The 12,832-nt window shown below is 40.9% G+C and overlaps 2 protein-coding genes across 5 annotated transcripts in view; both read right to left on the reverse strand.

The window, feature by feature from the left end:
* Positions 1–267: 267 nt before the first annotated feature.
* On the reverse strand, positions 268–4,961 carry LOC113007491 (toll-like receptor 7). The gene has a single exon (XM_026144108.1). It carries the CDS (start codon positions 3,482–3,484, stop codon positions 278–280), a length of 3,207 nt encoding a protein of 1,068 aa, XP_025999893.1. The 5' UTR covers positions 3,485–4,961; the 3' UTR covers positions 268–277.
* Positions 4,962–5,036: 75 nt separating this feature from the next.
* LOC113007490 (FERM and PDZ domain-containing protein 4-like) overlaps positions 5,037–12,832 on the reverse strand; it is a 37,636-nt gene continuing 29,840 nt past the window's right edge. For all 4 annotated transcript variants that reach the window (XM_026144104.1, XM_026144105.1, XM_026144106.1 and 1 more), the window contains 4 exons: positions 12,550–12,682; positions 11,501–12,463; positions 8,480–9,685; positions 5,037–6,938 (listed from right to left, as the gene is read on the reverse strand). In XM_026144104.1, the coding sequence (XP_025999889.1) occupies positions 5,683–6,938; positions 8,480–9,685; positions 11,501–12,463; positions 12,550–12,682 (3,558 nt within the window). In that variant the 3' untranslated portion in view covers positions 5,037–5,682. The remainder of the gene's footprint in view (positions 6,939–8,479; positions 9,686–11,500; positions 12,464–12,549; positions 12,683–12,832) is intronic.

The following is a 12,832-nucleotide window of genomic DNA, read 5'->3' on the forward strand; positions in this document are numbered from 1 at the left end:
ATGTCTGTTTCATTTCCTTCTTTCATGGTATGTTGCATTTCATTGCCAACTGAGTCTGAGAATCCCCCACTGGCATCGCAAAGAGTGGCAATGAATTTCCCAAATAATTTGAATACAGAGTTTAAAATTAGCACATCATTAATTATTAATATTTCATTAATAATAAAACTGCTCCCATTACAACAGTTCAGTATTCACATATAATAATTCATATACAGGAGTACATTTAAAGCAATCTAGAGAGAAGAAACTGCATTTTTCCAGCATATTGTTCTCTTTACAGTGTCTCTTTGAAGAGATTGTTGTATTGTTTGTGACCTTCGGTTGCTAATACACTCCTCAGGCTGAACCAAAAGTATGGCTGGGCTTGAGGATTTGTTGGCCACTCTAGCACAGACCTCTTATACAGCCTCTTTCGTAATCTCAAGTACTTTGAATTGCAGGGCACTTTCTCTAAGAATATAAGCACTATAACATCATTTTTTTCATCCATTAGCCTTTGGTGAGCCATGTAGAACGCCGTCTTGAAGTTTCCCCCTTTGATGTATTTTTTGGTGAGAATAAACACAGTCCTCTTGCTCCTGTGGATGCTTTGAGAGAGGTTGTCAATCAGGGGGCATCCGGGCATCCAATCCCGGTCCTCAAGACAAAGCGTCAGTCGGCGGTCTCCACACTCCTCAAGATGAGCGCACATTTCCTTCGTCACCCACTCTGATACTGCTGGATCCTCCTTATCATAGATCACAAAGGCATCGTAAACAGCGCTCTGGGAATACAGGCGGCGGTAGCCTTTGAGCTTGGCCCTGCAGAAATGGTAGATGTACCAGACATCCCACATGAAGAGATGGCTGGAGATGGACAGCGTGACCAAGATGAGGACGAGGGAAGTCATTAGGGTGGAGAGGATGATTGACAGGTAGTGGTGCTGGCAGGCCAAAAGGTCCACTGAGATGACTGGACGACCTCTTTGTGCCCCTGGGGCAACGCAGGTAACATCCGTGCCCAATCTAGGTATGGTTACTGTAGTCCTGTTGAGCCATGTGACAAACCAGGTGGCATTGCAAGTGCACAAGAATCTGTTTTGGTGCAGAAGTAACATGTCCATATGATTAAGAACATCATCTGGAAGGCTGGATTTTTCAATGTACTGGATGTGATTAGAACTCAGGTCTAGATATTTCAAGTGGTAGGCACCCTTGAGGAAATCTGGTGTAAGCTTTAGGATTTGGTTTTTGTGTAAAATTAGTTTCTCAAGAGATGTGGTGCAGTTTGATAACACATCTGGAACAGTAGTCAAGCTGTTTCCACTGAGATCCAAGACTCGCAATGAGTGTAGAAGTTGCAGTTTCTTCCAGTTAAAGGATTTTAGTTTGTTATTTTTGATATACAGCTCAGATAGCTTCTCTGGTAGACCACTGAATACGTCCGATGGGATAAAAGGGAGGTTGTTATGAGAGATGTCAAGGACAGTCAGATTAACTAAATTCTTAAAATAGTTGACATATCTGGTGTTCCCATCTCGCCACAGTACATCTAACCGGTTATCTCTGAACTCTAACCTTTCTAGGGATCGACTCTCCAGCTCTGTGTTAGTGGAAGTAGAGATCTTGTTGTGATTCATCAGGAGTACCTTGAGGTTTTTTAAATGCCTAGTGAAATTAAGCATGTGAGTCAGACCTTCTGATTCAAAATAGTGGTTGTTGTTACTTATATCCAAGATGACCAGATTTTTCAGCTCTTGGAACGCGGTAGAGTATAGCAGGTCCAAACGGTTCCATGAGAAGTCCAGATATTGTAAATTAGCCAGGTAAGTAAATTCAGAACCATTCAGACTTTGACTCATTGCATTTCCAGACAGATTGAGGCATCTTAGCTCTGTAAGGTTTAAAAATCGTGAATGCAGGAAGAATATATTGTTTCTGCTGACGTCCAGGGTTTTGCCAAACTGACTGCATTCTTTTTTGACGAAGGATGTAATAACTCCAAGTTCCTTGTCCTTGTATTTGCAGCTTCGTGCATACTCATCATATCTGAAATAATGAATCTCTCTCACGTCTTTGTTTTGGTACTCAGCAGCGGAAGACATCGGAGACCAGTCCGAGGTTTCTCCTCCGGACAAACCAAGTTCAATTTGGCCATCAGAGGGAGACGATATTTTGTTGTCAGACAGGCTGATTATTTTAAAGCTTTTCAATTCCATCAGAATACTAAGCTTTGTCATTTTAATGAAGTTTGTACCCAAATCTACAACCTCCAGGTTCGGTAGAGGTTTTAAATGAGCGATACTCTCTGTAGTTAACTGCTGAAACACATAACCTTTCATTCTGAAAATTTTGAGAGACTTCAGAGAGGAGAAACTGCAACTCAGTCTTAGCGTTTGAGGGTACTTCTGAAGCTCGTAGTTGAATGAAAGGTCAAGTTCTTCTAGTTTACCCAGGAATTTGGGGAAAGCAGTGATTTCTAGCTCCCTTGCTAAAAAGTTTGATGAGAGGTCCAGCACTCTGAGCTCAGTTGTGGTGTCAAACCATTCAGAAGGCACACTTGTAAGGGAGTTGCTATGCAGCCGTAATGTTTTTAGTTTGGTCAGCATTTTAAAAGCTGTCTTGCTGATTTTCAATGGTGCGTTATTTGGACATGGGCTACATGGAAAAGGAGCGTTGTAACACCGGGGGCAGTTTCCGCTAATGTCTAGAATCTCAAGATTAGTTAAATTTTTAAAGTCTTCATCAGTGACTTCTTGAATGTTATTGTTATAGAGATACAGCTCCTTCAGAGTAGTGGGTAGCTGATGTGGAATGAAAGACAAGTTATTTGATTTAAGAGATAGCAATTTTAAATTGTTAAACTGTAAAAATGCATCGTCTTCTATATCATAGGAATCATTGCAGGGGTTACGAAAATAGCAGTTTTGACCAAGGTAAAGCACCTCAACATATCTAAGCTCAGAGAGGTTTGCTTTAGAAAGATAATAAATATGATTCACTTCCAAGCTCAGAAGGATCAGATTTGAAGGCAGGCCTTTAGGTATACTGTAGAGCTGATTGCCATCTAGATACAGCGCTCGCAGATTGCTCAGTCTGCTGAAAGTATTTTCCTCAATTGTCACACTCTTCAGGCACATCTTGTCCTTGGGTCCGATTTTGATGGGCACACAGTTGCACCTCATGTCAATCTCAGTCAAGTTCTCCAAACCGTAAAAGGAGGTGGAGTTTAAACTCGGAATATGGTTGATGGTGAGCGTCAGGTTTGTTGTGTCTCTCGGGATTCCATGGGGGATTTTTTTGAGGCTTCTCTCAGTGCAGTCCACCTTCACTTCACTCCCATTGTTGATCTCGTTAACATCACATGGCAGAGTTTTCGGGTAATAGATGCCAGTTGCCAAAATAGGGAGACAAGACCACAGGGTGAGCAGTGCCACACACATCTGCACGGAAACATGAGAAAGGTTTGCTAGTAGAAATCTAATAATACTGTAACAGCACATTATAAATGCAAATCATAACAAGGGACGCTAAAATCAGCAACTTTAGTAATCATGGCCAGCATATTATACTTTACTTTACTGTACAATTAGGAAATAGCATTCTCTCGCATTTGATTTTCTACTTCTCAACAGTTAACAGCACTTCTAAGCCAAACTACATTTGACAGCTTATGAATTCTGATACTATAGAGTATATAAAAATCATACTCACCAGGTGGAGAAACATTGTTTATGTGAGAAAACAAAAAAAAAGAGTCCAGCTCTGACTTGTCTTGTCTGGTTCGATGGAGTACTGAAAGAAGTATAACACTAACAAACATTCCTGAGGTGGTCGATGAAAGTAACAGGTGTCTGTGTTAGCCTAGTGTGTGTAGAATTAGCCGGCATCACTTCCTACTTTCTTACAAACCACAAACATCCAAATATTTCATCTTTTACTACATCGTGAAAAGGCTTATTGGTGCATTTATGCTATTGCTACTGTAAAGAGGTGCCTTTAATAAGATACAGCAAGTTTAATACTCTGACTCTTGTTGTATGGCAGATATTCCATGGTATTATAAAACACAGCTGGATGAGTTACAAGTTATTATTCAACTGAAACCAGTGAAAGGAAGAGTTTCATTTCTCATTAAATTTTAGGGGAAAATGAAACCTGTGGTGTGGTTTGGGTTTTACCACTGTACATGGTGGTGAAGTTATTTTAACATCAAGCAGAATATTTTTTTTTTGTTATCTGTGACTATATGACTAACATTCAGTCTCACCTACCCAAATTTAAGATAAATAAATATGTTCAGTGGTTTTAGGTACAGTTCCTACCGATTTACAGTAGCTAGACTGTTTAGCTGTCTGTCTTTACAGTGAAATGGTGTGATTTACTACACCTATTCTAGCAATACTAGGTATTCCTGTTGGTCAGCATACCTCTTGTTAAATTTGGGTTTATAGAAAAATGTCTTGAGAACTACCGATGAAGTGCTTTAAACATTTGAAGCAGAGATCAACTTCAATCATTATCTGTATTTTCCTTAAGCACAACTAACATTTTCAAATTTCCATGTATCCTGGGAAATATCCGTATATTTCAAATGGTTTGGCGTAAACACTCTGAGCTGGATAAGTGGTTTAGAACATGGTTTGAGCAATGGATGGACAGATGGATTGGTTTAATGTTTTTTCAATTCATTGCTCACTAGGTTGGCAATTTAAGTTTAGATGGTTGTTTGCCATAAAACAAGTATAAACATGCATGTCATCCTAAATCAAAGTGATCAGTGAGCATCATCAGGTCAATTTTGACCAGGAGTTCACTATGTTGGCATTTAAGCACCTTTATGCTTATAGCCTCACTGAGCTGCTGGCTGTTGTCTTTTTCATTTTACTCAGATGCATACACATAATGCACAGTGACTCGTTCTCAAGCTGTGCAAAAACATTCTTTCCAGCCCTGTACTGTAAGTGAAATAGGCCATCATCATCTTTAATGCAAAAAGCACTTTCACCACTAAAGCTTGAGCGAAAAGTAGAAAAAATTAATTATTGAACACACTTGAAACTAAATAAAGACGCTTTATTGAATGAAACTTCAGTAACAAACTTTTGTAGCCGAGAGATTGGTAATGACCAAAACTGTGAGCGAGCAGAGTGAAACAGAAACAGACAACAAAACAGTTCATACTTTTTAAAAAGTTTTAATTTCTTTAATGACATTGACAAAAATAACAGGAAAGTTCTCAGTGTTTATGTGTAAAGTATTCATTAAATTAAGTGACTCAAGCAAATGAAAATATTGTACGCGTTACTTCAGCTTTATCATCTCTTGTCCTGTGCAGCGATTTGTTTAGAGCTTTATATAGTGTATGCATTTCTTCAGCTGTGTACTTTTTTTACAAGTTATAAACAAGATACTAATAAGTTTGTGTCAATCTACATGTTAAGCTGTCAATAAAACCAATAAATCCTGAAAATAATCCCTATGAAGTAATATTAGATAATATATTTGAGAAGAGAGTCATATGCTTTTTAATATAGGCCTTAATATAATCTATTTAAAACTTTAATTATTCGTATAATCATATATTTTCTTTACATAATAAAATACTGTATACACAAGGCAAGTTTTTTAAATTTTTTTCACAGCAGTTCACATTGGTTGTTAAACCCATGTCTCTTATGTATGGCTTTGAAATCAATAATCAAGACAAAATAACAGTTTTTTTGTTTAGCAGTGTGTTCAGTGAGTGAGTTAGTGTGTTTAGAATAGCAGACATGGTGGCAGAATAATGTGACAATGCATTCACACTTTGGTCACCGGGGGAGCCTCCTGAAGCTGCCTCAGCAGCTTTCAGAAGACACACGTAGTTCATGACGACCTCATCCACCTTGGCTACCACCTCGCGCCGTTCACTGTCGGTGCTCAGGCCTTCTACTAGTGACATGCAGGCTTGCGTTAGGCAGCACAGAGTGTGGAAGCTGTGCGTCAGCGTGAGCAGCAGCTCTTCTGGGCTACTGTACTCCACCGCCATCTGACTGCAGGCGCTGCTCAGCACTTTGGCCTGCATGAGAAGCAGCTGGGCGAACGTTTCCATGTCAGCCTCGCTGACCTCAGGCATGGCAATTCTGGAAGGCTGGCCTACACTTGAACGCAACACACCAATCATCTCTAAGGCATCCTTCCGTGCAAGTGCGAACCCCGTGTGAAGGCTGTAGGTTTTTCCTTTCATTGAGTTAATGTGAGCAAGCCGATCTTTGAGGCTCATGTTCTTCATATATGAGGCCATTTTGCTCCATTCAGCTTTGTAGTTTCTCAAGATAGTGTTTTCCTTGCCATAGAAAGAAACTGAGCTGTCAAAGTGCAGATCATGTGAGGTTATCTCTCCACCTTCATCACCGGCATGAGTATTCGACTTTCTCCTGAGGAAGCAGTGACTGAACGGCCCACGGCACTTCCATGCACCTGTATCCAGCCTCGGTGCTGTTTGCTCGGGCATCAACAGAGAGGCTCCTCTTAGCAGCTGTTCACCAGTTGAATTACAGGCAACTGAACCTTGGGACAAGCTCGTGGGTAAGGTTTTGGCAGAAAATGTCATCTGCTCTTTTGGGGGATCTTGAAACTGTAAATTCTGACTATCATTCTTCCCTGTAAGTATGGCTTTGGTCTTTTCAAACAGTACTTCTAAGCTCCTGGAACCTGGCATTAAGGTACTCCAGCTCCTCCTGAGCATCCGAACCCTTCGCAGCTTCCGGAGGCTGCCTGTTGTTGGGTCACATGAAGATCCGCTTGAGGGAAAAGCCAGGGTGTGTGGGTCAGGCTCAGGGCTGGCCTGTGTTAGCCGTTTGGGCTCTGTGCTACTTTGTAATGATGAAGGTGACATGATTGTGGTGGTGGTACTGGTCTCATTACAGAGAGCTAAAGATGACTCTTTCCCAGCCTTCTTCAGCTGTGTGCAAGCTACACTAGGGGTAGTAGGAAAACAAAGAGAACTGTTAAGCATCTACCTTAACATTAACACAATGTTCTTCAGTCTCACTGTATTATTGGTTCCAGTGATAGAAAAGACATATAGTGCACAATTAAGAAGGAATCTCTTAATCCTGGTGTAACTGATGGAAAATGTTATAGAGACATATTATCAATCTAGTCCATATGAGAATATCATAACAGCTAGTTAGCTTAGCATTGCAAAAGACTTTGGAGACAAGGAAATTGGCTCACCAAGCTCAGTCCAAAGGCAACAAAATGTACTTATGAGCAATCATGAAAAACTTAGCTTACATTAATACTTTGTTTCTTGTTTGATGAAGCTGTACAACGTGCAGAAAGTCAAGAGGTAACATTTAGGACAATAACTTATAGATGTATTCATACTTTCTCCTTGTCTCCGATCTTTACGGTAAGCTAAGCCAACAAAGCGATATGAAGCAACAGATATAAGAGTAGCATCAGTTGTAATATTACTGCAAGCGGAATGCGAATAAGATTAATACCCAATATGTCGAGTGGTTCGTTTAAGAAAAAAGTGCAATGTATATTGGCAAGTAATTTCAAACACATAAAAACAACAACATATTTATCCTCTGCTTGTATGTAGCTATGCTTATTGATCTGATTGTCAAATTTCCTAAATTTTGAAACATCTTTATATGTTGCAGTCCAAAGTACAGGCAAAATAGATTATGTGTGTTCTTCTCATAGCCATAATAAATGTCTAAAAGGAAAATAAAAATCAGCAAGTGCATATAACACCAAGCAGTTCACAGATATCAGTGTTTGTATTAAAAAATACTGTAAAATCTCATATGTATTTCCATGGAAAGCCTTTAAAGGCCTATGGACTATCCAGTTTAGTTTTTAATAGATCATCCTGACTGATATCTTGGGCTGTTATGGAATATCACAATTACATCAATGTCAGCATGTGTGTTGTCCAGTGGACTGACGTGAATACTGCCGAAAAGATGCCCACAGAAATTTGGTGTCAAGACACCCAAGTTTGTTCTGACTCCATAATTTCAGCAATGACTGCAGCACATGAAGCAGACTGTCATCACAGTTGAGCGGATATGCAGAGTCAAAGAGTGTCATCACAGTAAAAGGCGAACTATTTTGTCAAATATGTTAGGGGAAAGTTATTAAAAACCTGCAGTGACCCAGAAGTCCTGTATTGTCAGACACTGGTAAGACTGCTTCTTGTTACATTTATATATTGCAATCTCTTAGTGCTGTGTGTGTTATAAGCAAAATTTGATTCCCTTCTGGTTATACAGATGAGGGGTAGAAAAAGATATCATTGACACAAAAGCAAAATCTATCTATAGGCATCTGCCTTGAAAGTAAGTCAGGCAAAGTTTTGTTTGTTATTTTGGTAATTTGTGTAACCTGAGGATTTCAAACAAATTCTCAACCTTAGATTTGCCTGTTTTGATGAACTGTCTTAAATGTTGATCTTACCAGGTTACAGATTAGAGGTTCACCCTCCTGTTTAAGTTTACCTGTGGTTTCTTTTATCTTGGGCATTCTGTGACTGCTGTCCCGTGTAATTCCAAACCCAGGCTCAGCACTGGTAGCTGCATGGATCTTCCTCAGCAGGGTGGGGTCCATGGGGTGGCTGACCTTCCCTTGCCCGTGGGCCCCATAAGCCTTCTCCTCCGCAGTGACATAACTCAGCCCCTTGAGCGAAGATTCGGACAGTACATGCATATTGTCTGTGGCACAAAGGGGAGAGTCCATAGGGGTGACACAGCTGCTGCTCCCTGTGCTACAGCCTGCATCTATTGAGGAACACTGCGAGCTTTGGAGAGAATGAATGCCTTCGCTTTGAATTGATGACATGCGCTTGCTCACGTGGTATTCATATAACCGTGAGACATCTGGCTCCGACTGTGAAAGCTTCGTTTGCTGCCGCTCATTATCCTGTGAAGCAGCGTCGCCCTGTGCAGGGACGGGCCCTTTGGATGGGGAGATGAGATGGGCATTTAACTGTTGGCTTCTTTCATCTAAGTCCTGCTTCTCTCCCTTTGCTGTCAACCTGTCTGCGTGGGAAGCCTGTGAGTCACTCACACATTCTGGAGCGAGATTCTCAGCCATTTTGTTTCCAGGCACTCTCTGGTGCCATTTTTGATGCCTGTCTTTAAAATGAGTTCGCCCCAGATCAAGTTGGTTCATGTAATAGGAATCTCTCACAGTGAAAGCGTTATATTTCCCAACAAGATGAGGGAGCTCCTCCTTCGCTGAGTCTTGAGAAGCCGTGTTTGATTTGTCAGAATCGCAGGACTCTCCCTGGATTCTGCTCTCAGTCTCTCTCTGTTTTCCTCTCTGCCTGCTCATTAGAGAGCCAATGTGCATCTTAGTGAAGTATTCACTCACGGATTTTATTTCCATTGTCTCTGGCTCCATCTCGCCGCCATTCGAGTGAAATATCTGTGAGGAGGTGACAGAGGAGGATTTGGCCTCCTCCTCCTGTTGCTCCTGGGGTTTGTACTGCATAGCTCCTGCTCCACCATCACTGGGCGCACTCACCTCTGTCTTTTCCTCACTCATGGCGTGGTATCCTTCTGCCATGGCTACATGCATTCTCAGGTGGTTCTCTGAGTGTCTCTGAGCAGTGGCCAGCTCAGAGCTCTCTGTCATCTCTGAGGAGTTGGTCTCATTGCCAGAATCAGAAGAATCCGGACTAAATGCTCTCGATATTTCTACACCTGTGTACAAAAGAAAGACAAAAACCTCATTAAGAAATTCATTTGAGGCAAATGGAATATATCACAAGCCTGCAAGAGAGTAACAAATAATTATACGGATGATAGTGTAAATTACCGTGTAAATGATAGCTAATGTTAACTCGGGAATAACACATTTAGTAATAAATATAAATCATTACACAACAACATTCCACATAAGAGTCTTTAAAATATTCAAGTGTTGATTATGCATCTAATTAAAAACTAAGTAAGAAAGTAAATTAAAAAATAAATAAATCAATTCAATCAATCACACATCAGTCAATCAATCAATCATTCAAACAATAAAAACATGAGTTAATCCCAAAACAGCACTGGAATTATAAAAATATACACATCTGCATGTATTTTTTTTGTCATGTGAAAAATGCTTTTTTACAATTCTAAAAATATTTTTTAAAAATGACAAAATTATTGATACCCCTTAAAAATTTAAATTGTTGGAATTCTGCAATATATTTATATTGTAAGCATATACGTGTTTTCAGAGTTTGATGCTTTATAGCACTTTTGAAAATGGTCAGATGAGACACGAATAACTGTGTCAGTATAGGCAATGACTACCAGACTGTTTCCAAGCAGGTTAATGTCATGCTGGAATTATTATTAATAACTTTAAGATCTATGGGACTGTAGCCAATCACCCTGAACCAGGCAGCAGGTGGAAAACCGACTCAACAGAAGGAGTAGTCTGTATGGTGGGTGAGAAACCACAGAAAACTTAACATACACACAAGCTGTCTTCCAGGTAAAATGGTATCTGGTCAAATGTAAATGATTTTCTAACTGAAAGTGGGGGATCACGGAAGAATACCCAGGAAAGCCCCATTTCTGAAAGAGAAACTTAAATACATGGAACTTGCTAAAACGCTTCTAAGTGATGCCGAGTCATACTGTTTCCGAGGGGATTTCCTTTAGACAAATGGAAGTAAATTACAGCTTTCACAAAAGAAAAGATGAGGCTTTAAAAGAAAAAAAAGCACCATCATCATTGTGAGGTATGGGAAAGGGTCCAGTGCAGACATTTGATATGAGGCTGCTTTGTTACATCTACCATGACAGGTTATGTTGACACTAATTTAAAAAAGCAGATTATTGAGGCTTTTAGGAGCAAAACATTAGCTGTAGCAGTATCAGAGAGCTCTGTCTCAGTCCCAGGTCATGGCTTTTCGAAGGCATAATGGCTCAAAAACATGCATCTAAAAGTAAAACATAAAAGAGAATGAAATATTAGGTTGTTCTAAAGCGGCCTGCTGAGAGTCCTGATGGTAAGCTGATTGAACATCCACAGATAAAATAAACAACTGAAGGAAAGCACCTGTGAAACCTAAGAGAACAGGAACAGAAATCGAAACTAACTGCTGAGAAGTGTTAAGGCTGCAAAAAGTTCCTGCCAAAAAAAGAAACTGCTGACTTAAATTGATATATTTGCCAATCTCGACTGATTAAAAAAAAATCGTCTTTACATTTGAGGGTACCAATAATTTTGGTGACGTCTATTTTCTGTTATTTCTAATAACCAACAAAGCTTTCACGCTGTGTACTGTGCAGTTGTGAAAACAAATGGGTCCACAAAACAGGAATGAATCTCAAACTGACACAATAATGAACACAAATGTCTTTTCTCTCTCTCAAATGAATGAAGAAATACTCACAAATGGAAACATAGAACAAAATGGGCTTTATTGAAAAAAAAAAAAAGACCAACAAATCAAAATGAATGGCTGGAACATGTGTAATGTTAATGGATGAATGTTACAATAGTATAAGGAGAACCTGTGCTACTCTCTGACTGTGCTGGACTCTGTTCCTCAGATGCAGCGAGGGCTTCGAGTGCCTGTAAGGTGGATACCACTGCATCATCCAGTGGCTTCCCGGGCCCCTCTGCTCCATGGGTGGGTACTGAATCTATGAGGGACACTGGGATATCATTGCAGGCCCCGTGGGCCCTTATCCCAGCCCCCTGCTGCTCCTCCTCATCAGAGCTGTCCCTGAAACCAGGAGGAGGAGCAGCAATGGCCATGTTAAGAGAGTGCAGCAGTACGTCATTGTCCTCCTCGTCATTACCCTCCGGTGGGGGAGGGAGGGAGGTCAAGTCAATGATGTCATCGCTGGACCCTGAGAGCGAGAGCAACGTAGGCTTGTCAATGTCACTCATCACCATGTCTTCCTCACAGCTGATGTCATCCTCGTCCTCTGCGTCATCTGTTGTCTCAGCGTAGCAGATATCATGCAGCAGTGGCTCCTCGATGCACTCAGTAGGACCAAAGATTTTGGTAGAGTACTGATACCCATCCTCTATCATCCTATAGTCATCCTCGAGACGTCTGTACATGGGGCTGTGATTGTCTAAAATCTCTGGGCCTTCATCCATCAGTCTCTGGTAGCCCAGATTTTGGGGGTTTACGCTGTCCAAGGGTGGGTCTCCAAAAATGAAGGACACCTTTGCACTTCTGGAGGAGTCTTGGGGTTTGGGTCTCGGGACATTCATATATGTTTGGGAACATGAGACTCTGCAGCACTCCACTCTCTCTGCATGGTGAATTGAGTGCTGGGGTTGGTGGATCTCAGTTATGTAGACTGGCTGGCCTTCACATCTGCCACGATCGAGGTAATCGCACTCTTGGTCAGAATATTCTTGGCTGCATCTCTGGTTGTTTCTGTCCTCGCCTCCTTTGTGGGGTGTACTATATGTACACTCAATGGGTTGGTAGTTCTGCTTTGCTCTCGTGGCGTGACCTGCAAAGAGGAAGCAAGACTTGATACAAGTCTATATAAAAACACCCAATTCTGATGAGTCATCTTGCGATCAGTTTTAGGCATACTTGTTTCCATGCTGTCGGTGTTTTTGGCCACGTTGAAGATGGAGCGTCGAGAGTCCACCAGCAATCTGTAGTAGCCAGCAGTCAAACAGGCCAGATTCATTGCGTCAACAGACTCCATTAGGAGAGTGATGGGCTGTGAAAGATGCACACAATCAGACAAAGGGAACAAAATAAATGGCACTAGTTGGTGGTAAAATTAGATTATAATGACTGCAGAGCAGGCTTGCTGTTGTTAGGGTTAAAGCAGAAAGTATTTGTGAAACAACATATTGTTCTCCTTTTA

Source organism: Astatotilapia calliptera, chromosome 16, assembly GCF_900246225.1.
Source record: "Astatotilapia calliptera chromosome 16, fAstCal1.2, whole genome shotgun sequence".
Lineage (NCBI taxonomy): Eukaryota > Metazoa > Chordata > Actinopteri > Cichliformes > Cichlidae > Astatotilapia > Astatotilapia calliptera.

Excerpts from the sequence above, each read along its gene's own strand:
- LOC113007491 (XM_026144108.1), bottom strand. The coding sequence starts at position 3,484 with ATGTGCTGTTACAGTATTATTAGATTTCTACTAGCAAACCTTTCTCAT.